We start from the raw sequence: 20,668 nt of genomic DNA, 5'->3' as shown, positions 1-20,668 counted from the left end.
TACTTCCCCGAAACAGCTACAGATGGAGCCTGTGCTTTGTGAATCGCCTACGGGCCCCTTGGCTCCAGGTAGAGTTGGCATAGAAGGCACGGGCGACGCTAGTGGCGTCTTCTTGCACGTCAGGCGTTGTGCGTGAGCACTGTGCCTCACATGGTCCGCTCGTCCACACGCCGAGGGATAATTGATGTGGCATGTTGGCTGCTGTTCTAATTGTGGATTGCTTATCGGACTGCCAGATTACTGACACGGGAGCGACGTCCACGAGGTGTGGGAACGCGAAGCCCTCAGTGGAGAGCTTTTCTGCGAGAACTGCGGGGAAACCGCCGATTGCACAAGGTGTGGACCAAATCTCCTCCAAAAACGATATCAGTATGCCTTACTGTCCCCCCAACGCTCGCTCGTGTGCCTGGCCGGTCATGATAACGTCACGGCGGGACTTCCACCCAGACGAATCTCATGGACGCACGCCTTGCCCCGCCTTGGTGGAAATCGGGCGGTTCTCTGGCCAATTCCGGACGCAGTGGGGCTTGCCCAGACTACTTATGCTCGAAGCGTTCTCATGGACCGCCAGACTTCCTGTCTCTCCCTCTCCCACCGATAGGCCTTAGCTTGCTGCTGCCGCCATGACTGACGCAGTCAGCACCCTTCCGGCCATAGACGACAAGCAGTCTACCTCGGACATATCTGACGAGAAGAAAGGCGTCGATGGCGTCGAGATCTCTGAGGACGCCATCATGGCGAAGGAGGTCGAGGAGTTCGAGGAGCGGCTCCAGAAAGACGAGGCCACGGAAGGCGAGTACCTCGTCCAGGAGGCTTACGAAGTCGCCATCAAGGTGCGTGCCATCTTACCCGTTTTTCGGCGAACTGTATTCAAACTGCTATCATAGGTCTTGTCCACCCGTGATGACCCGGAGCTCCCCGCGCTCACTTTCCGCACCTTCTTCCTTGGCCTGGGTTTCTCGGCCTTCGGAGCGTGAGTGGTGCTCCCGCGATCATCGCCTGCAAACCACACTAAGCTGTCGCGATAGTGTGTTGGCTCAAATTTACTACTTCAAGCCCCAAACACTTTCCGTGTCAACGCTTTTCTTGCTAGTCTTGTCGTACTGGTTCGGAAATGGACTCCATGCCTTGCTCCCGTCTCATGGGCTGTTCCGGTGGATAAATCCAGGGCCTTTCAACAGTGCGTACATCTTGAGTATCTACATGCTGACCGGCACTGACTGGTGCATCAGTCAAGGAACACGTGGCTATCATTATCATGTCCTCCACCGCGGCCGTCTCCGCTACCGCTATCCAAGTAATCTCGGTCCAGGATTGTGGGTGACAGTCCGTGATTTGAGCTCGATGACGGGACTGACACAGGAAATCTAGTGTACTATAACAGGACGCTTGTGCGTGACATTCACGTGGTGCATCGCCTGCTGCGACTGATCGACCGAGTACACAGAATCCCGGTTTGGCTATCTTCACTCTGATCGGGTCGCAGTTGCTCGGATATGGGTATGCGGGTCTGCTGCAAGACATGCTCGTCAAACCCACGAAGTGTTTCTGGCCGACTACCAGTCAGTCTAGTTCCCTGACGTTGGAATACCTGGTACTGACGAAGATCTAGTTTCCACCGCGAATCTCTTCCAGGCGCTTCATTTCGACAACCAGATGACATCGAAGCGCGTCCGTGTTTTCTGGACTATCTTCGTTATCATGTTCTTTTGGGAGATAATCCCACAGTGTAAGTCCATGACGCGCTGCTCCATTGCCTCCTCTCCGCTCAATCGACCCGTGTGGAATCGCAGGGATATTCCCGCTACTCACCGGTATCTCAATCTTCTGCCTCGCCAACAACCACAGCATCGTATTCCGCAACATATTCGGAGGCGCGAGCAACAATGAGGGCATGGGCCTCCTGTCGTGGTGCCTCGACTGGAATCTCATCGGTAGCGGCTGCTTGTTCAGCCCCATCTGGCTGCAGATCAATCAGGATATCGGTATCTGCTTCACGTACGTCCTTATGGCTGGCGTCTACTACGGCAATCTGTGGAGAGCGAAGGACTTCCCCTTCATGAGCCAGGCTATCTTTGTAAGTGCTTTGTCTGTATTGTCAGGACGAACGCTCACTGACATTCACTTCTTCGCAGGCGGCGGACGGTTCACAGTACAACCAGACTGCCCTCCTGACGAACGGCAAGTTCGACCCCGTGAAATACGAGCAGCTTGGGGTAAGCGATTGTTTATGTTGTGTCTATGTCACACGTAGGCTTAACGCGTTGTCTTAGCCTGCGTTCTTCTCTGCGACAAATGCGCTCGGGCTAATGACTTCCAACCTCTCGCTCGGCGCGACGTTCACTCACGTCTTCTTCTGGCACTGGCAAGACATCAAGCCCTTCATCAAGTCGTTCAATCCCTGGAATAAGACCCAGCAAGTCGTTCACGACCCGCACTACGAAAAGATGAAGGTCTACAAGCAGATTCCGCGCTGGTGGTACGCCATCCTGCTCGTAGCAGCGTACGCGATCGCGCAGGCCACCAACTACGGCGGACACTCAGGCTTGCCGTGGTGGGCTCTCACGGTCATCCTCCTCATCTCTGCGACCATGTCGCTGCTGTTCGCGACGCTAGCGGCCACGATCGGGTTCTTCCAGTTCAACACGTCCTCGAACGGGTTCTACCAGATGATCACCGCGTACCTGGTTCCCGGGGACCCCATTGCCAACATGTACGGCGCGCTCTACGGCCAGCATCCGCAGGACCAGTGCATCTTGATGCTCGGCGACTTGAAGCTCGGCCAGTACGTCAAGCTCGCGCCCCGTATCACGTTCTCTATGCAGGTCATGGGTACCGTCATCGGTGCTATCCTGAACTGTGGGTGTGCTCTTGGCGACCTTCCTGCTCTGTGTGCTTACTCCGCCCCTGGTGGCAGACGTGATGATGGTCACGATCATCGATGCGAACCGTGCCGCTCTCCTCTCCATCTCCGGCACGCGCCTGTGGTCGGGTCAGAACGCCCAGGGCTTCAACTGTGAGTGCACTTGGCGCAATCTTGACCTCTACGTCACTGACATCCGAACCCCGCAGCCAACGGCATATCGTGGGGCGGCCTCGGCCCGCAGATGTTCGGAATCCACGGCGTGTACCACATGGTGCCCATCTGTCTCGCGATTGGCGTCTTCTGTCCTCTGCCATTCATCGCCGCCGTAAGTCGCTCATGGTCGTCTGTCGCGCTCCGGGGCATCTGACGAGCCCTTGTCCAGTGGTACATCTGGCCTAAGGCGAGGTTGTTCGAGAACTTCAGCACGCCCATCATCCTCCAGTACTCGTGCTTCCTGTCCGTCGGCATAAACACCTCGGTGAACCCGTCGATGGCCATCGGCATCTTCTCGCAGTGGTGGGTGCGCACGCGCTACCCGCGCTGGTTCACAAAGTACAAGTGCGTATCTCCGTTTGGCTTGGCGGACTTCGCGCGGAGCGGGAGCAAACGCGCTGACGTGCACGCGTCCGTCATACAGCTACATCGTCGCTGCGGCCCTCGACGGCGGCACCCAGGTTATCTCGTTCATGCTCAACTTCGCCGTCTTCGGTGCGTCCGGGAACGCGCACAGCTTCCCACAGTGGTGGGGGAACGGTACGTCTCACTCACACTCACACACACACGCCCCTCCCCTCACGCCTTCGTTTTTTTCTTCTCGGGATGCTTCGGTGCACATGACGGGGGCGCTGACTGTCACGCCCGTTCTGTTCGCGTGTAGATTTTAACCTATCTGCGGACCGCTGCGCGCTGCCAGCTAACTAGTGGGCTGACCTCATGATCGTACATTGTGATGACGTTGGAACGCGGTGGCACGCATGGCATGAGATGTAATAATAGGCTACTACTCACGACTAGAAACAAAGCAGGAGATACTTGACAGGCCCGTCCTTGCTGGAAGGCACGCGTTTCCATTGCTGACATCATTGCTCCTGGGGACATATGGGTCCGCGTGAGAGCTGGGAATGATCGGCACCCCTACAGATTCCAAGGTGCACTGAACTAAGAGCTCATCAGTCAGAGGCGCGGTTCCACCACCAGCATTTTCTCTCTTAGTATGAGACGTATGGTCCTGTCCTCAGTCACATATGTGAGCTGTGGTCGCGTACTTTCAGGCTCTTGCGTACCTCTTAAGGGCGTGAGTGTGTTGAGTACATAGTTGGCGCGATCGCAATTCTCCCACTCTGCCCCATCCTCGTTACGCGACCGATGCCATACTACGCCTAGCTTTCGCATTGGATGTTGTCGTCGAAATCCATGTAAGCCCTGGGTGGAGTGCATCCAATTGGTATCTGTGTCTATACCCGTGGGTCATTGGGACGCAGTGCGAAGCTCAAGCGACTACTAATCTCTTCAGCGTGTGTTTTCGGCGCTCATGATGATGACTTGTCACACAGACCACTTCCCCAACTCACAACAGCGCCCTCACTAGGCTATTCACTTATTCACTTTCTTCGACGTATCCATGTCGCAACCCGATCTCAAGGACAGGCCTACCGTGGCGATAAGTTTCTATGGGTGCCAGCGAATCGTGTCCTTTCGCCCCGTTGACTACCACAGATCTGATATCAATGCAAAGTCGTTCGCTCCCCTTCCTGAAGGGGTTATTGTCACTTCCCTGCCGAAAGATGGAGGCATAGAGCTCACATATGAGGAGTATACGACAGAGCATCTCAGCTCGGACATACGTTCAAGCATGATATTTCGCGGCGTACTCGATGCCCCCCAAGACGTCGAGCCGCCAACAGTTGACTAGGCTCGATTCATTCTCAAGGTTGCCGCCTACACTGGTCGAGACGAATGGGGCCAAGCCATGATGTGGAAGTTCGTGCACGAAGCGTGGTTCTTCAAGGACCGCCTCTCGGTAGTACAGGGCGAAGCTGTCCCAAGGCACTACGGGGTCTGGTGCGGAAAGGCCGAATGGGGTGCTGAGCTTGCAATCTCCATTATGCAGTTCGGAGGATACAGCTATCTACGATATTTCCGCGACACCGCGCTAGGTGAGTATACTTTTCACCGTCCACTTGCTTATATGCCGACACCAGTGGGTCATCTTAGGAAAGCTATCCTTCGAGCGTATGCGGCCTTGCACAAGGCTGGAATTAAGATCAACAACTTCTCGGAAACGACGAAGCAGCTCCTTTACGACTGGCCGACGAAGAAAGCCTTCCTTGTCGACCTCGGTCATGCCGATGTCAAACACCAGTGCGGCTTGAGGGTCGATTTGGATAGGGACTACCCCGCCAATCTTCCTGTCGATGTATTTGGCTGCTCGGAGTTGCTCCTGGTGCATCGCCTAATTGGAAAGACGAAGCCCATCCCATGTACGGGTCTGATATGTTGTTACCTTGGCGTGAGTGATGCTGACCCCTTGCGTGTAGACAGGCTTGTACCAGAGATGGAGCAGATGGTTAAAAATTATGATGAGGAATTTCAAGACGAGAAGTCGCCCAGTAAGGACTCGGTGGGGAATGCGACTAGTTAATACTGATTCCCATTCTTTCGGAATCGAAGTTGAGCGCAGCCCGTTGTCGGGCAATCTTTTGTTGAATGATCGAGCTGCGCGTCATGTAACTACCGCATGAGTCTCAAGTGTTCTCAATCGTCGCACGAAACAGTCTCAAGACCGGTAGGAGATACTGAGAAGAGCGGTTGCCAATCACGGACGACATCTCTAATACTATGTTCCACGAAGGTGACATTACTGTCTATCCATTAGTCGGCGACGGACGTCCGCTATGCTCGCAAGCTAGGATAGCTTCTTGGTCTCATTATCTGGGCCTGAATAAGACGCATGAAGACGCATGTTACAATATAAGATACAAATGTGGGCGGATTGGATGCGAGTGTTGCAATCAATGACAGCGATGATGGAGAGTGGCAAGAAGTAGTGAGACAGGCGCACAGGAGCAACGACGACAGCGGGGTATGCGGAGGAAGCAGTAGCGGCACATAAACATATGTAGGAGCGAGTAGTGATTAGGCAGGTCTAGTTGAGAGTCCCACGGCACTTGGCGGAACCGCAAAGGCAAGGTATCTTGTCCTGTTCGATAGGGAAGTGATAATCTGCGATTACACGTTGATAAGTGTCGTGCAGAGAGCGGATATTCATCCAGAAGAACGCACCGTAAGTAATCTCACTGCCAAGCTCAATGTCTTGCTTCGCGTATATCACAATCTTCTTCTCTCCACTGATTGTGATAATCTTCGCTGTGCAGTTCGGGTCGCAAGAGTGATTGATGAGTCGACTACGAGAATATTCGTAAGCGTCTCATCGAATCACGCAGATAGCGTACATACCCAAGATTGCCCTTCTTGGTCGCATCCACTACCAAGTCCTCATCGATACGGAAGAGGTAGCTGCTACCAATGCCCTGACGCTCGTACGCCTTCTCGCGCTTGTCTGCAACCTGCGCACGAATGACTTCGCCGACATACTCGATCACGAGGTCTCCGCGGTTGATCTTCTCCATCGCATACAGGCCCCAGTCGTGGATGGGCGACCGCGCGAAGCGCAGATGCTTCTTCCTCGTTTGCAGCTGATTGTACTTGACGGAGTCCGGAGCAGCAGCCTCTCCCTTCGACAGAGCCATCGCGCGCTGAACCTGGTTGATCTCTTCGAGGCCTTGTGCGCGACGACGCGCGTTGGCACGATTGGACCGTGAGGACGTGACGGCGGGCTTCGGTGCTGGGGTCTGCTCGGTCTCTGTCGCCACGGTGGTCGTCATACCGCGCAACGCGTACTGTGCGACATAGGCCGACTTCTCCGTATGCGAGATCTTGTAGTATCCTTCGGTCCGCGCAGATCCAGTGACGTGCTTCCGGAAGGGCGCCGGTGCATCAAGTTCCACGTCGTGTTCGGGCTCGTCCAATGATGCTGCGGACTTGCCGAACAACATGCGCTCGAGCGCGAGCTTCGCAAAGTACATGTCCTCTTCGTCCTCGCAAATCCCCTCGGCAATGGGGTCGATGATTCCGGCCGACGGCGGCTGGATAGGAACAGGACCACCCGCTGCAGGAGAAGCGAGCGGTGACGGAGTGAAGCCGAGAGGAGTCGTGACGTGCACTTCGTCGATGGTAGGAGGCCCAGATAGTAATGTCTCGGGGACGACTTCGTGGACGATTTCGTCCCCAAAGGCACTGACATTTCTCGTGTCTGGCAGGACCTCTGCGACTGCGGTCTTCTTGGACTTCTTCGTGCGAACAGGTATGGCGTTGTCCTCGAAGACCTGGACTTGCTGAGATTTGGACTTCTTCTTGACTGGTACCTCGACCTCGCTCGCTTCTGACATAGCGCGCTTTCGCTGCTTCGTCGGTTCGGGCGGTAGTAGGGCAGGAGTGGTTTCCTCATCCTCGGACTCTATGAGCTTCTCCTCGACGAACACCTTTTTGGCTTTCTTCGGCTTCTTCTTTGGCCTCTCGACCACCATGTCATCCTCCGTCATCACCGCTGTTTCTACTGGCGCCACCATATCTTCCCGAGGCCGCTTCTTCTTGTTGCGAAACGAGAGCCCGCGGAGGGCGTCCTTGTCCAAATATTTCGACTCGTGTTCCAGAGCCTCTGCAACATGACCATCGACGACAGGCTCTGTGCGCACGCCTTTCTTGGTACGCTCCTCGGCAACGAGCCTCCTCACCTGCGACGCAAGAATGCGCTCCACGATATCCTTCTCCAGGGTCGCCCGAAGCTCTTGCCGAAGCTCCTTCTCGGCTTGCTCGAGCAGCTCGCCGTCGGTCCACTGGGTTTTGTGCGCGGTGGGTACGTGGGTGGGCGCAGCGCGAACGGTGACGTTGACAGCATGGTGCGCAAGCGTCCGACCGGTCCCCGTCAGCACCATCAAAGCTCGATGGGCCGTGTCCCGGTCTTTAAACGTCACGTACCAGCTATGGCGGTCGCGCAGGATCTAGAAGGCAGAAATAACCTATGAGTGACCCTGAACAAGAACGAGGGGCATTCACGACGCACCTTGTCGACCTTGAACCCCACCATGAACTTCTCCACGTCCTCCTCGTCCACGCTGCCCACATGTCCGTCGATGGCGATATGGTCGAACCCGTTCTTGGCGAGCTCTGCCTTGATCACGTCGTAGTCCACACTCTTCTTCGCCCGCCCGTACTGCGGCCGCCTTGACACGGGCGATGGCGAGCGCGAAGGCGGAAACGGCATCGGGGGCGGCGTCTCCACGCCGTTCAGGCCAAACTGCATGTGTGGCGGTAGGACAGGTCCTGCCTCGATGCCGTTGGGAAACAGGTGGATCGGGGGCCGGATATTGGCGGGGGGAACGGCGCGCAATGGATGTGGCACATTGTTGCGCGCGCGAAAGGGAGCGGATGGTGCTGCTCTCCGCACGCGCGCAGGGCCGTTCCGCGGCCCTGTCGGCGTACCGTTTCGCAGCGGACTAGCCTTGTCATGTTGCGCAGGAGAGCCTGTCATAGACATTGGTGTGAGCCCTTGCGGGCGCATGGGGAGGTGGACGTTCGGGAGCAAAGATCGTGGAGCGGCATGCTGGCCCTGTTGTCGATGAGGTCCCCCATCTCGCAGCGTCGTTCGCCATGGATTGTTTGCGTGTACGGGCGTCTGACTCGCACTCGACGTTGGCGTGGGCTTCAGATGTGCGGCGGCCTTCTCCTTCTCCTCCTTCTCTCGTCTCAGCTTCTCCCTTCTCCGCCTGTCCAGCTCATTCATGACTGCCTTCAGAACCTTTCCCTCGCCATCGGATACGACCCGCAGCTCCTCCCCCTCGCCTACCCCAGGGACTGCGATGTTTAGCTTCTTGCCATGCTCGTTCTCCACGCACTTCTTCGCATCCTCGTGTGACATATACCTGATGAACACGATCCCGAGCGCACCACCACTTGACTTGTCGATTTGTGGCTCAAAGGACATGATTGTACCGTGCATGCCAAAATGACGTCGTAAGTGCTGATTTGGCATGAGCGGTGATATACCCAACACGAGAACGCTCGTCGGCGGGGGCGGGCCGGAAGAGTTCACATCGTACTAACATAATCCACGGATTCGACCTCAGTCTCAAGGACAACCAAGAACAGCAGGAAAGTAGACGCGCACCTCGTATTTGCACTGCACAAGCTCCGCCCTCACCGGTCTCATCGACGGCAGCCTCTTCACCTTCGTCTCCTTCCTTGGATCCCGGATGACGGCGTCGTGTTCTCCGTCGATGACCTCGCCATTGTACCGCAAGATGATCTCTTTCCCCTTCCCTTTCCCCTTCACGCGCGGCTCGTCTCCCTGGTCCATCCCCTTCTCCCGCAGCTTTTCCGCCAGCGCCCGGTACTGCCCTTCTCGGTCCTTGTCAATCGCGTAGTCGAACAGCACTTTCCAGTTCTTTCCGGGGGGAAACTCGGATGGTTCCGGTGGCCATGGCGGCGGAGGAGGCAGGGAGTAGAGCTGCGGCGAAGGCGGACGGGGAGGTGGGGGCTCGCTTGGAGGTTGGGGGATAGCGGGACTCGGCGGTCTCTGCGCTCTGGGGCCAGTTGGGATATGTACTGGTAGGCGCATACCTTGTTGAGCGGTGTATGCACCCGAAAATGGATCTCGGCGAGGCCCAGTAGGGGGCAGGCGTACTGCCGACGTTGAGGGGATGGGAGGAGGGGCATCGGGCGGAAGTGGCGGCGGGGAAGATGGTGGAGGTGGGATGGACGACGCAAACGGTAAAGGTGGGGGAGCGAAAGATGGGGGAGGTGGGGGCGGTAATGATGGTGGTAAAGGAGGTGCAGAAGATGAGGGTGGCGGTGGAGGCGGTGGTTCAGATGGAGGAGGTGGAGGTAGCGGAGGCTCATTTGAAGGTGGAGGTGGGGGCGGAGGCTGCGTTGTGGGAGGCGGCGGGGGTGGTGGTTCAGTAGTTGGTGGGGGCGGAGGCGGAGGTGGTTCTGATGGCGGCGGGGGTGGCGGGGGCGCCGGACTCGACGGGGGAAGCGTGAACGCTTTCAGCCGTGGTGACGTGGGAGGATGTGGACCATCGCCGTTGGCGGAACGCAGTGAGGAAGATGAAGCACTTGGCCTGAGCTTGAAGGATATGGCAGTATGCCTTGCATTCAGCGCGGTGGGCTCCTGTGGAAGTGCAGCCCTACTGGGTCCTGCGCCGTTTGGTTGTGCCTGTGAACGTGAAGGAATTTCCATGAGCTTACAATTTTACCTGCAGCCCGATGAAAGGGCACCTACACCACTCGAACCACTCGGCTGAGTCCATCCAACATCAACCTGTTTACCCTTCAGCGCCGAGGGCCCGGTAGGGGGCGTTGAGGCGGGGCCCGTTGGTACGCCAGCGTGGCCATTCACGTATGATTTTCCTCCTCGACCTCTCGATCCAGCTTGACCGTTGAGGAGGCTACGAGGACCAGTAGGCGGAGTCGCTCCTATGCGAGAGTTGGAGGGCGCGCTGGGAGGTGTTGAAGATGAGGTCGCAGCAGCCGCGGCGGCAGATCCATGGAGGGAATTTAGCAGTGCTCGCGGTGCTCGCGGCGGAGCTTTGCCCGACATGGACGAGCACAAGAAGATAGGGGGAGAACGGAGAGCGGAAAGTCGGAGGGTCTTGGTCGAGGTGGTGGTCGTGGGTCAAGCGGCATCGCCCTCGCGACTTCGCGCCCTGGGCGACATCTTGGGCCGCTATGACCTTGTTCTCCCCGACGATGGTTCCTCTCGCTGATTTTGCTCATATCACTCATAGAGTACGCACGCGTTCATGCAACACAATATTTCCCGCTCCTCTCGCTCGCACACATGGAAAATACTCGATACCGCACCACATGTCGTAAAATTGCCTAACGCCAAATCATCCAACCAACTCCCTCCTGTTTCCTCCTCCACCTAAGACTGTAACTCCTCCAGAATGCCCTCTCCATCCCACGTCATGCTAGACCCCAACCAAGTCACCTGAGGAGGGGTTCATGATGGAACTTCAAGCTTGTTGAGGACCGCTATAGGATATGTGGCAATCGCAAGGGCGACGGTAGACCTTCAGGCGCCCCAGCGTTCTTCGAATGTTCATCGCTCACAGCATGAGAGAGCAGGAAGCCCAGCAGAGAGCGTCAGCGTCGAGGATGGCGGGGGGGTTGTCGTCGTCGACGTGTCCACAGTTCCTTGCGCAACAGCGGAGATGATGCACAGCCTATCGGAGTTCTAAACAAAGCAATCTCAGTGGATTACTCGAGATCTAAGCGGACATAAGACGTAGTTACCCGAGATTAGATTAGATATACTTACCGCACGAATCGATCACTGTGCAGTGCTCTATGCATCGATGACTCCCGCGAGAACTTTTGTACTACTATCCTCGACTCACAGACACCCATACAAACACTCAACAGACAACCCTCAACACCACCACACGACATGACTTTGGACGTACTACACTTCATCGACAATAAGGGAGGGAATGCAGAGGAGATTCGTGAGTCGCAGAGGAGACGAGGGCTGTCGGTCGAGATCGTAGACGAGGTTATCCAAATGTATGCCGACTGGGTGAAACGTACGTCGTCGACGCCACTGTTATGCCCTCCAACTTATCACTGATGTCGCGGCATAGTCGACTTTGAGGCGAACAGCCTCGCAAAGTCGGTCAATAGTGTGCAGAAAGAGATAGCAGCCAAGAAGAAAGTGCGTTGCCTGCGCCCGTGAGGCACGCGATCACGTCATATTGACAACACTTCCAAGGCAAAAGAGAACGCAGACGAGCTGGTCGCAAAGAAGAAGGAGATTGACGCGCAGGTCATCGCAAAACGGAATGAAGCGAAAGAGCTCGAGGCGCAGATGCGGCAGAAGGCCTCCACGGTCGGTAACATCGTCGGGAAGGATGTGCCTGTCAGCTTGACTGAGGTATATCGCATCTCTTCTTCTCGCAATTATGTGAAGACGTCGGGTTGCTGAGGAGGGCAGTAGGACGACAACAAGACGCTCAGGACTTGGCATCCCGAAAGCAAGGAGGTCGAGAAAAAGACGGACATCATGCCCCACCACGAAGTCCTTCTTCGTCTGGATGCTATGGACTTAGAACGAGGTACGTCCCTCCAATGCATGATCAACGACCCTCCTCCAACATCATCCGCAGGCGCGAAGATCACCGGCCATCGAGGCTACTTCCTCACCAACGACGGTATCGACCTCAATCAGGCGCTCATTTCGTATGGCCTCGACTTCCTGCGCAAGCAGGGATACAAGAAGATTCAGCCCCCGTTCATGATGAACAAGGACGTCATGGCAAAGACCGCGCAGCTCGATCAGTTCGACGAGGAGCTCTACAAGGTCATCGCCGCGGAGGACGAGAAGTACCTTATCGCGACCTCGGAGCAGCCCATCTCGGCCTTCCACTCGGACGAATGGTTCGACTCGCCTGAGACGCAACTCCCGATCAAGTACGTCGGCTACTCGACGTGCTTCCGCAAGGAGGCCGGCTCGGCGGGTCGCGACATGTGGGGTATCTTCCGCGTGCACCAGTTCGAGAAGGTCGAGCAGTTCTGCATCACCGAGCCGGAGAAGAGCTGGGAGGTGTTCGACCAGATGGTTGCGAACTCGGAGGCGTTCTACCAGAGCCTCAAGATCCCATACCGAGTCGTCGCGATCGTCTCGGGCGCGCTGAACCTTGCGGCGTCGCAGAAGTACGATCTCGAGGCATGGTTCCCCTTCCAAGGACAGTACAAGGAGCTCGTGTCGTGCTCAAATTGCACGGACTACCGTGAGTCGAGTACAGCAAATTACGAAGGATATTCGCTTACACTCCTCTCTAGAGAGTCGAAGGCTCGAGGTTCGTTGCGGCCTGAAGACCAAAGAGCAGACTCGTAAGGTCTACGTGCACATGCTCAATGGCACCCTCTGTGCAACCGAGCGCGCACTGTGCTGCATCGTCGAGAACTACCAGACACCAGAAGTGAGTGACATCCCTGCATCCGAAGTCCTGACCTCTTTCCCACACGCTCTTCAAATCCAGGGTCTCGTAGTACCTGAAGTTCTCCGGCCATACATGCAAGGCCGCGAATTCCTGCCGTGGGTCAAGGAGCTTCCGAAGAACCTCCAGCGCAAGCAAGCATAGATGGTTTCTGGGGCAGGTCCTTGGGCGATGGCTTCGCTATCGTGCTAGATGTTTATTGATCGCGTTGTAATACGGTGTAAGGGTGCAGTATTCCCAATAAGTGTACGTCAATACGCGATGTATCCGAAGCAGTCTCGATCGTGTGTGTCTAGACTCTACATACGGCGCTAAGATGCATATGTTGTAGCATAGACGACGGTGGCGGTGTCGGCGTGCCTCCCCGTCTGACATGATCCGCCACGACCTTTGCCGCACTTAGTTTGTGATTGTGGACTTGTCGTATGTAGTACAGCTCGTCCGCTACCGGCACATCAATAACCGGTAAAGGAGTCGCTGGTCACTCGTTCATGTACTCCTCTTGACTCTTCCTTTCAAGTTATATAGGGAGGTCTCGCACCGCAATACCGCTGACCTGCAGAACTAGATACATTGTTCAGGATTCTCAGCGCAATGCCATCCCTTCCCGCCCCATTGCCGAGTCCCTTCGACCCGAAGGCATTGACGTTCCCTCCCCCTCCGAACTACGTACTCCATTCCTGCAACCCAGTGCCTCTCCCACCTTTCGAGGCTCCTACCAAGACTACTGGCCTACCTGCGCTTCCGTCCCCACCTCGGCGGTCTCTCCTTGACGAGTGGTACACCCTTTCGACTCACCTTGTCCCCGCTGCAAATCCTCGAATCACGCCATACATCCCTCCTCCAGCGCTCCCTCAGTGGACGCCCAATAAGGAGGAGTACAAGGCTGCCGTACGCAACACGACCGACGCCGTTATCTCCACCAAAGAGAAGCAATGGCAGGGTCAGTTGGATTCCCTGGATCCCAACGACCGACCACTGTGGAATTGCGTGAACAGATATGTCCGCAAAGGTTTCGGTCCTAGCCTCGTGGGCGCGCGTCCGAAGGGCGTTACGCTATTCCTCGCGCACCCGAACGGGTTTCCCAAGGAGGTAGGTTGTGCGCTCATGAGAGCGCAGCATCGTGCCATATTGTACGCGACTAACGCTCGTGGACACGCAGATATGGGAACCTGGGCTTGAGCGTCTCGTCACGGAGTACTCTGCTAAGGCCAGCTACCAGGTCGACGAGATCTGGGCCTGGGAAGCAGCGAATCACGGCGATGCTTGCCTTATCAACATTGCCAACCTTGGCGGTATATGTACGTCCAGTTTCTCTGGCCGTTGGTCGATCAATAATGAAATCCACTCTATCCAGTCGACTGGCGGGATAACAGCCGCGATATCCTGCACTTCCTCCTGCACTACCTTCCCGCGTCGGCATCGCCTGCACCTCTCCCCACTCACCTTCCAAGGTTGTCTGACGCTGAGGCAGACTCTCGGAAGAGAAATGGTTTCCAAGACCGAAATTTGCTCTCTGTAGGGCATTCCTTTGGCGGCGCATCTATGTAAGTCCGAAGTCGTCTCTCTCGATTTCGCCATCACTGACCGGCTGGGCACCGCCTTTGCAAGTCTTCGCGCGGCCATCGAGTTGCCCACACTGTTCGAGCGGTTGTTCCTCGTCGAGGCGATGGTATGCCCCATGGACACAACAACTCCAAAGGCCACAGATGTCATCGAGAGGTTCGTTAGCGGGGCCATCCAAAGACGCGACGGGTGGTCATCTCGGTGAGCCTTCCGTAATCTGATCAACATCGTCAATAACCACTCGGAGCCTTCTGACGTCCGCCTCTTGCCAGCGAGGAAGCGTACAAGACGTTCGCATCAACACCCTTCTTCGCCGCATGGGACCCAGCCGTGCTCGAGATCTACGTCCAGTGCGCGTTGTACGACGCGCCAGACGGGCGCGTGAAGCTCAAGATGCCTGGCCTTCAAGAGGGAATCTGCTTTGCGGAGGCCCGCGCTACGTACGAGACGTTCGAGCTGCTGCCGACTCTTGACGAGCGGATCGAGGCGCGCTGGCTCGTCGCGGGTAAGCTGGACCCTTGGCAACACTGGCAGAGGTGGCGTGCTGTATGGCGGCGTCCCGCGAACACGTCTCATGTGCGCATTTTGGAGTCTGGACACCTGATTCCGCAGGAGGTACCGTCGATATTTGGTGAGTGCGAACTATCCTGGCGCTGTGCGTTCCTCATCAGCGTATCCACAGCCAAAGAGCTGCACGAGTTCTTGAACAGTAGATACGGAACTCAGCGAGCTTTGCTATAAGTGGCAAATATGTTCATAATTAGGTGAGAACCGCAGTGCCCGTTGGTTCAGTGTTTCGTGTGAACCTCATGACCTTCGCAGATAACGAAGGGATTATACATGTAATACAGTTACTTCCCAAGTTCACGAGTGCGATGAAGTTGCATGCACAATTCGAGGTCCCATCATACCTTTTTCCCCACAAATCCACAGCTCGAAGGTCATCGTGCGGTAACGTGGGTCTCCGGAGTGTCTTGCATGATTGCTACTAGAAACCAAGAAAGCTTCCGGATGCAAGGAGTACCAGTCTAACATATCTACTCAATAATTAGAGCATACATCAAATGTACTAGCCCAAACGACACCATCGTCCTGCCAGTATACCGTCCAAAGCAGTATGGCACTGTCCAGGAGCGTCAACACACACCATGGCCCCACCCAAATATGCTTAAGGATGAACTCCAGCAACGAATATCATCGCAACGACAAAGCCTCCAAATAATAACACGCCGCTTATCGCCGCAGCCAGGCGACATCTCATGATCCACGGGTCGTCTCTGCTTGATCCATACCGTCTTCTCAGCCTATGCGCCCAGCTGCGACGGCCCGCTTCCGGAGCGAGCGACTCCACAGAAGGAGCAAGGAGGGGATACCACGAGGTGGCCTTGATCCGCTTGTGGTCGATCGTGCCCCCCAGCTTCTCGGACACGGGTGCGTAGCCGGACTCGCCGTGAGCACTGCGCCCGTTGGCGACAGCCCCGTCTGCACTATCGACGGCGACGTGCTTCCCCTTGCGCCTGCGCTGCCACAACGGCAGCAACGGCCCAGCCGTCTCGACCGTCTCCCGCTCTCCGGATAGCAGCCAGCCCCCAATGAGCCAACACCAGGGCGCGATGAACCCAAGCCAGAAAAGGACAAACGCGCGCGTCACCTGGCTCCTCGCGGGTCCCTTGGGTGGCGGGTGCGCAAAGCGCGCGGAGCCAAACGAGAGGCCCTTCAGCCAGCGCTGCTCCAGATTCTCGTAGAACGACGAGCTGTCGGACGAGCGCGAGCGCGAGCCAAAAATTCCGCGAGAGTTGCGCGGGGTCCCCGAGAGCGTGCTGGGGGGCACTGGGTTCTGCGGGCGCAGCCCTGTGCGGCTGTTCGGCCGCGTGTAGTCTCCTCCCTCGGGCTCTCCATCTAACCTAGGGGCGTCTGGAAGCCCTGCAGGGTGCGCGCGATGTGTTGCGTCCGTGTCGACCGTCTCTGTGGCTGAGCCCCTGCTCCGGTCAGATGCGAGCTGCTCTGGGTCCACGAAGAGATCCCTGAGTTCCTTGAGCGACTGGCGCTCATCCAGCCCCGGAGGAGGGGTCTTCGGTGATGAGGGAGGGGTGGCGTAGGAGCTCGAACGCGCGCTTGCCGACGCGCCGTCTTCGTATATCACCGACACCATGTTCGTTTGGCGCGGGCTGCCGATGACGGTGGGCAGCGTCGGGATAGGCATGCGCGACTTGCGCGGAACAGGCGCTTGCAGGATCACTGGAGACTGCGGGCCAGGCGGCACGCACACAGCACTCTGGAAATTGGGCCGCAAGTCCAGAGGCGGTATGACAGGGGGAGTCGCGGAGGAGAGATTCGACAGGTGCGTGCTGGTGGATGTCTGACTGAGGGAACGCTTGAGCGGGCGATTGATGAATGCGCTGTGCGATGCTGAATGAGTGGCTGTATCGAATGGCGGTGTATGACGTGCAAGTTAAGTAGTACACGAGGAGTTATGAAGCATAAAGTGCTCACTGATCCTGTCGAACGTGCGAATGGAGTCCGGTGTCTTAGGCACGCTGTCCATCGACAGCTTCCTATGAGGCGGAAATGGGACTTGTTGCTCGTGGATAGGGGAAAGCTGCTTGAGGAGCGTATGGTGGCCATTGCGCTGGGATCCCTCGCTCTCCACGTCCGAATCGTCCGAGGCGGACAATGAGTCTCGAGGGAGCTTGAGTGATCGAGAGCTCTGCACTCCCAGGGACGATGGCCGGTACTCCCGCGTGAGGGGTGTGTTTGACACCGGTGCTAGCGACAGCGACGGGGAGGACACCGAGCGGCCCATCGGATGCGACTCCCAGTGCACGGGGGTCGTAGGCGTGGGGAGGCGCATGCTACTGTTGCTGACGGACCTCGGGGAGTCGCCGTCGCCGCTCAGGCGCCGCGAGCCAGAGGGCGTACCCGTGCCCGAATGCGGTGTCTTCCAGAAGACGTGTGACGGACCTGCGTGGAGGTTGTCTCCACCCGCAGTTATCGTGACGGTGGTCGCCGTCGAGGTCGACGGTTGGGAGGAGTGTTTCCGGGTCAGCAGCGGGGTGTAGTCGGAAGACTCTACGCTCGTTCGGGCGCGCTCAAGGGGAAGGTCGCTGCTGTCCGAGTCCCTACCGTTGGCCCTATTGACGTCACGATCACCCAGCCTGCTCCTTGCCTCTAATCCAGCGAGCGAGTCGCGCTCATGCTCTCGATATCGTTCCGGATTGAGTGGGGTTGCGACGGGACGAAAGACTCGACTGAAAGTGTTCGCGAGCATTCTGCGATCGATGTACAGGAGTCCCGGACGGCCGGGATCGGATCAGGAAGAAATATGCAAGCTCGATGAGAGGACTTGAACGAGTGAATGTGAATGTGAGCATTGCGGGACACATATATACGTCGGCTCCTTCTGGGCGCAGCACCACGGGCCAGTGACGGCATGCACGGCGGGAGGACCGGACGAAAGCGCATGTCTGCACCTCACCCCATGTGCACCGCAAGCATGAGATTAAGGCCATGCACATCTGGGCTCGTATAATGCATATGTACGTCAGCGAATTAAGGAAGGAGGAAGCTAGGATAGACCTCACCAGCGCGAAGACGCAAAGACCACAAAGACGGCACTGACATTGCCCCGGCTTGACTGATTCATACATGACGTTGCGATTCAACCCAAATTGAATATTGTCCATAGAGTGCAGTGACAACCATGGCTGCAGGTTCTCGGATTCGGAGTAGCAGCATACCGGGCGACGAGTCGTCAAGGGCTTCAGGGCGCCTATCATGCATCATTACCCAATATAGAAAAATCATCAGATCACTATCGGCGCTCTGAACGACTTGTGCCCTATTCTTCACTTCTGCCAGTGAGCAGAACTAAGAGTTGGGGACCATTCACCGTACTCTATATATGTACGCGTAGTAACACACCATGTACCATGATAAACGCTTGCCTCACATCGACATATGAATCGATCCAGATCGGTGGCATAGTCCCCGTCAGTCTTACGAGCGCGGCCGTTCGGATCCTCAACTACAGCAATTGATGACACAACACGTTACAGGACACTAAATTTGAGAATCTTGCTTAGAATCACTCCGCAGAGTCAACCTCATCCTCCCTGTCAACCCCATCGGGACCCTCATTGTCACTGTCAACCCCATCGCCACTGTCAACCTCATCGTCACTGTCAACCTCAACGTCACTTTCTGCTTCAGGATGTTCCTCAAAGTACTGGTCAACGAAGGCTTGCATCCTGCCAGTAGGGTCTCCAAGATCTGCCAAAGAGTGTGAGTGGCCCCCAGGAAATTGCAGTGAAAAGATAATAGTGCGTACAACTGGCATTTCGCGTCATGCCCACTAGGCGGGACACCAGGAGCAGCTCCCTGCACCCAAATACAGGATCGGGTACGATCCCTGGGTACTCGTCGAACAGCGGCATGCGCAAAGCGCATTTATGTCCTGGGAAGGCGCGGGAGAAGTCCACTATATATGCTTTCTCCTCTACGTGATCATATAGGATATGACCGTCGGAGGCCGCTGAGTGATTATCGTGCTCGATCCCCGCCTTCTGATGTAGAGCGTGATACGCTCTGAGCACCGCTTTCCTGTGAGGAGTAAAGCTGAGCAACGAATCTATATGGACAGCGATATACTGACCTTGTTTCGAGGGTGTCATCCTTTGTGTCTTTGATATGTGAGAGGTAAGGCCTTCCTCCCCACTGCATGATGGAGATCGCAACTGGGACGTCCCAATCGGTGATCCCGCACCAGATACCGTAATGTTTAGGCACGGCTTCGCCCTGCACGGATGACAAGTGGACCGTATAATATATGGCTTCGTCAATGAGCTTCTCCATAAGAGCCTTTCCGATACGTGAGTTTCCGACGTTTGCAGCAAGCTTGAGCGCGAAACGCTGGGGACGCTCGGTGGATGCGGGTTCACGTTCTGTTTGGGAAGGGATACGAGGATGGTGAGTGCCACCAAATACCAGGGGAGTATCGGTGTGCCAGTCCAGCTGCCAGGTAGTATATGAGGCGTAGTCGTACTTTTTCCCCCTGATGCGAGGGACAGTAGTGCGGATGTAGCCCGTGGGTGGCAGCGTGGCGAACGAGTTCTCGTCGATGTGCGGGTGCGGGTACCGCAAGGGGCGGAATATAGTGATATCTGTGCAACCGTGGAACAATATGGCCACGCCGGGCCTTCCGTTAATTTCAGGTTGAGGCATGTAGCTATTGGGCGAATGAGGAGGACTGAGCGAACTTGTCGAATCAGAGTGAGGGTTGGGAGAATTTTGTGCGGTGCAAGCTCACCCTGATCTTTTATAACATGCAGCTTCCGGCCTTCTGGAATCATCCATGCTCAGTCGGCCAATACCGAAAGACCAGCGTAATGAAAAGGGGGATCGATACACAACATGCTGTTCAGACTACGATGCGAGAGGGACGATCATCATTGCAACACTATTGTTTTGGACTAGCCAGATGCGTGCCTCTCTTCGGTTGATGCAACTGTAGCTGTAACAACATGTGTATATGGACTTATCAAATGATGACAGAAGGGACGAAACGTCACTGGTATAGTGACAGAAGCGACCACAATCAGGTGCCACACACGAGTATCATCTCGATTCCATCGTTTCTGGAGGCAACACGAGGTCGCTGCCGGCAGAGAGCCTGCTGATGTTCGGTCCCTTCATGTGGCGCATACATGGAATCAGTACAAGACATAACAACACACCTTCATCTGTGGTTTCCCCCCATCGTCTGTTGTCTATTGGAATGGGGCGTCGTCCATTTCTTGCTGGTCTCATAGGCAATCGTGCCACAGAGTCAAGATCACCGAAACCGAGCAAGAATTGTTGGGGTCTCTACTCCTACCCTGGCCATCAGTCGTCAGCTAGCATTCCTCGGAGACTGAATTTGGCGCATGCGGCAAAACTGTTTCCCTTCCGTCGGCCCAGACTAGATTGAACTTTACCAGCGCACTAATTCACGCCTCTCCTTGCAAAAAACAGTCAAGGGAGGTCTCACGATGGGTATATTGAATCCTCACAACATCGGCTTGTCACATTTTCCGGCTTCCATATTATGGAACTCGAAGGTGTTCCTCGTCGGTCACCTGGTGTCTACAGAATGCGAAACACAGTAAGTTGCTGAAGTAGATTGGTGTTTCCGGAATGATTA

The 20,668-nt window shown here is 56.2% G+C and overlaps 6 protein-coding genes across 6 annotated transcripts; 4 read left to right on the top strand and 2 right to left on the bottom strand.

Moving 5' to 3' along the window:
* Positions 1–623: 623 nt before the first annotated feature.
* Positions 624–3,787, top strand: DICSQDRAFT_146855 (OPT oligopeptide transporter; the record flags this gene model as incomplete). Its single annotated transcript, XM_007365323.1, has 15 exons — positions 624–833; positions 888–973; positions 1,029–1,180; positions 1,233–1,316; positions 1,372–1,391; positions 1,448–1,562; positions 1,613–1,729; positions 1,794–2,077; positions 2,136–2,216; positions 2,274–2,859; positions 2,918–3,016; positions 3,073–3,191; positions 3,249–3,424; positions 3,504–3,619; positions 3,744–3,787. 15 exons carry the CDS (start codon positions 624–626, stop codon positions 3,785–3,787), a joined length of 2,289 nt encoding a protein of 762 aa, XP_007365385.1.
* A 975-nt stretch (positions 3,788–4,762) lies between these two features.
* DICSQDRAFT_136219 (uncharacterized protein) lies at positions 4,763–5,333 on the top strand. Its single transcript, XM_007365322.1, has 2 exons — positions 4,763–5,022; positions 5,081–5,333. Exons 1-2 carry the CDS (start codon positions 4,836–4,838, stop codon positions 5,236–5,238), a joined length of 345 nt encoding a protein of 114 aa, XP_007365384.1. The 5' UTR covers positions 4,763–4,835; the 3' UTR covers positions 5,239–5,333.
* Positions 5,334–5,797: 464 nt separating this feature from the next.
* Positions 5,798–9,676, bottom strand: DICSQDRAFT_85722 (uncharacterized protein). Its single transcript, XM_007365321.1, has 5 exons — positions 9,093–9,676; positions 7,989–9,023; positions 6,323–7,926; positions 6,149–6,270; positions 5,798–6,088 (listed from the first exon to the last, which is right to left on the bottom strand). The coding sequence occupies exons 1-5, from the start codon at positions 9,540–9,542 to the stop codon at positions 6,012–6,014; spliced, it is 3,288 nt and encodes a 1,095-aa protein (XP_007365383.1). The 5' UTR covers positions 9,543–9,676; the 3' UTR covers positions 5,798–6,011.
* Positions 9,677–11,304: 1,628 nt separating this feature from the next.
* Positions 11,305–13,311, top strand: DICSQDRAFT_105320 (serine-tRNA ligase). The gene is made up of 7 exons (XM_007365320.1): positions 11,305–11,511; positions 11,569–11,639; positions 11,697–11,858; positions 11,922–12,039; positions 12,091–12,714; positions 12,767–12,906; positions 12,967–13,311. The coding sequence occupies exons 1-7, from the start codon at positions 11,376–11,378 to the stop codon at positions 13,066–13,068; spliced, it is 1,353 nt and encodes a 450-aa protein (XP_007365382.1). The 5' UTR covers positions 11,305–11,375; the 3' UTR covers positions 13,069–13,311.
* Positions 13,312–13,518: 207 nt separating this feature from the next.
* On the top strand, positions 13,519–18,182 carry DICSQDRAFT_154918 (alpha/beta-hydrolase; the record flags this gene model as incomplete). The annotated part of the gene is made up of 10 exons (XM_007365319.1): positions 13,519–13,593; positions 13,636–14,016; positions 14,087–14,225; positions 14,282–14,471; positions 14,536–14,691; positions 14,763–15,121; positions 15,173–15,254; positions 15,313–16,911; positions 16,984–18,005; positions 18,072–18,182. The coding sequence occupies 7 exons, from the start codon at positions 13,519–13,521 to the stop codon at positions 15,229–15,231; spliced, it is 1,359 nt and encodes a 452-aa protein (XP_007365381.1). The 3' UTR covers positions 15,232–15,254; positions 15,313–16,911; positions 16,984–18,005; positions 18,072–18,182.
* A 392-nt stretch (positions 18,183–18,574) lies between these two features.
* On the bottom strand, positions 18,575–19,710 carry DICSQDRAFT_169697 (uncharacterized protein; the record flags this gene model as incomplete). Its single annotated transcript, XM_007365318.1, has 3 exons — positions 18,575–18,759; positions 18,818–19,089; positions 19,142–19,710. 3 exons carry the CDS (start codon positions 19,708–19,710, stop codon positions 18,575–18,577), a joined length of 1,026 nt encoding a protein of 341 aa, XP_007365380.1.
* Between the last annotated feature and the right edge of the window lie 958 nt (positions 19,711–20,668).

This window comes from Dichomitus squalens, assembly GCF_000275845.1.
Source record: "Dichomitus squalens LYAD-421 SS1 unplaced genomic scaffold DICSQscaffold_12, whole genome shotgun sequence".
Lineage (NCBI taxonomy): Eukaryota > Fungi > Basidiomycota > Agaricomycetes > Polyporales > Polyporaceae > Dichomitus > Dichomitus squalens.
The sequence above is the reverse complement of the archived record's forward strand: the minus strand, read 5'-3'. Positions and strand labels throughout refer to the sequence as shown.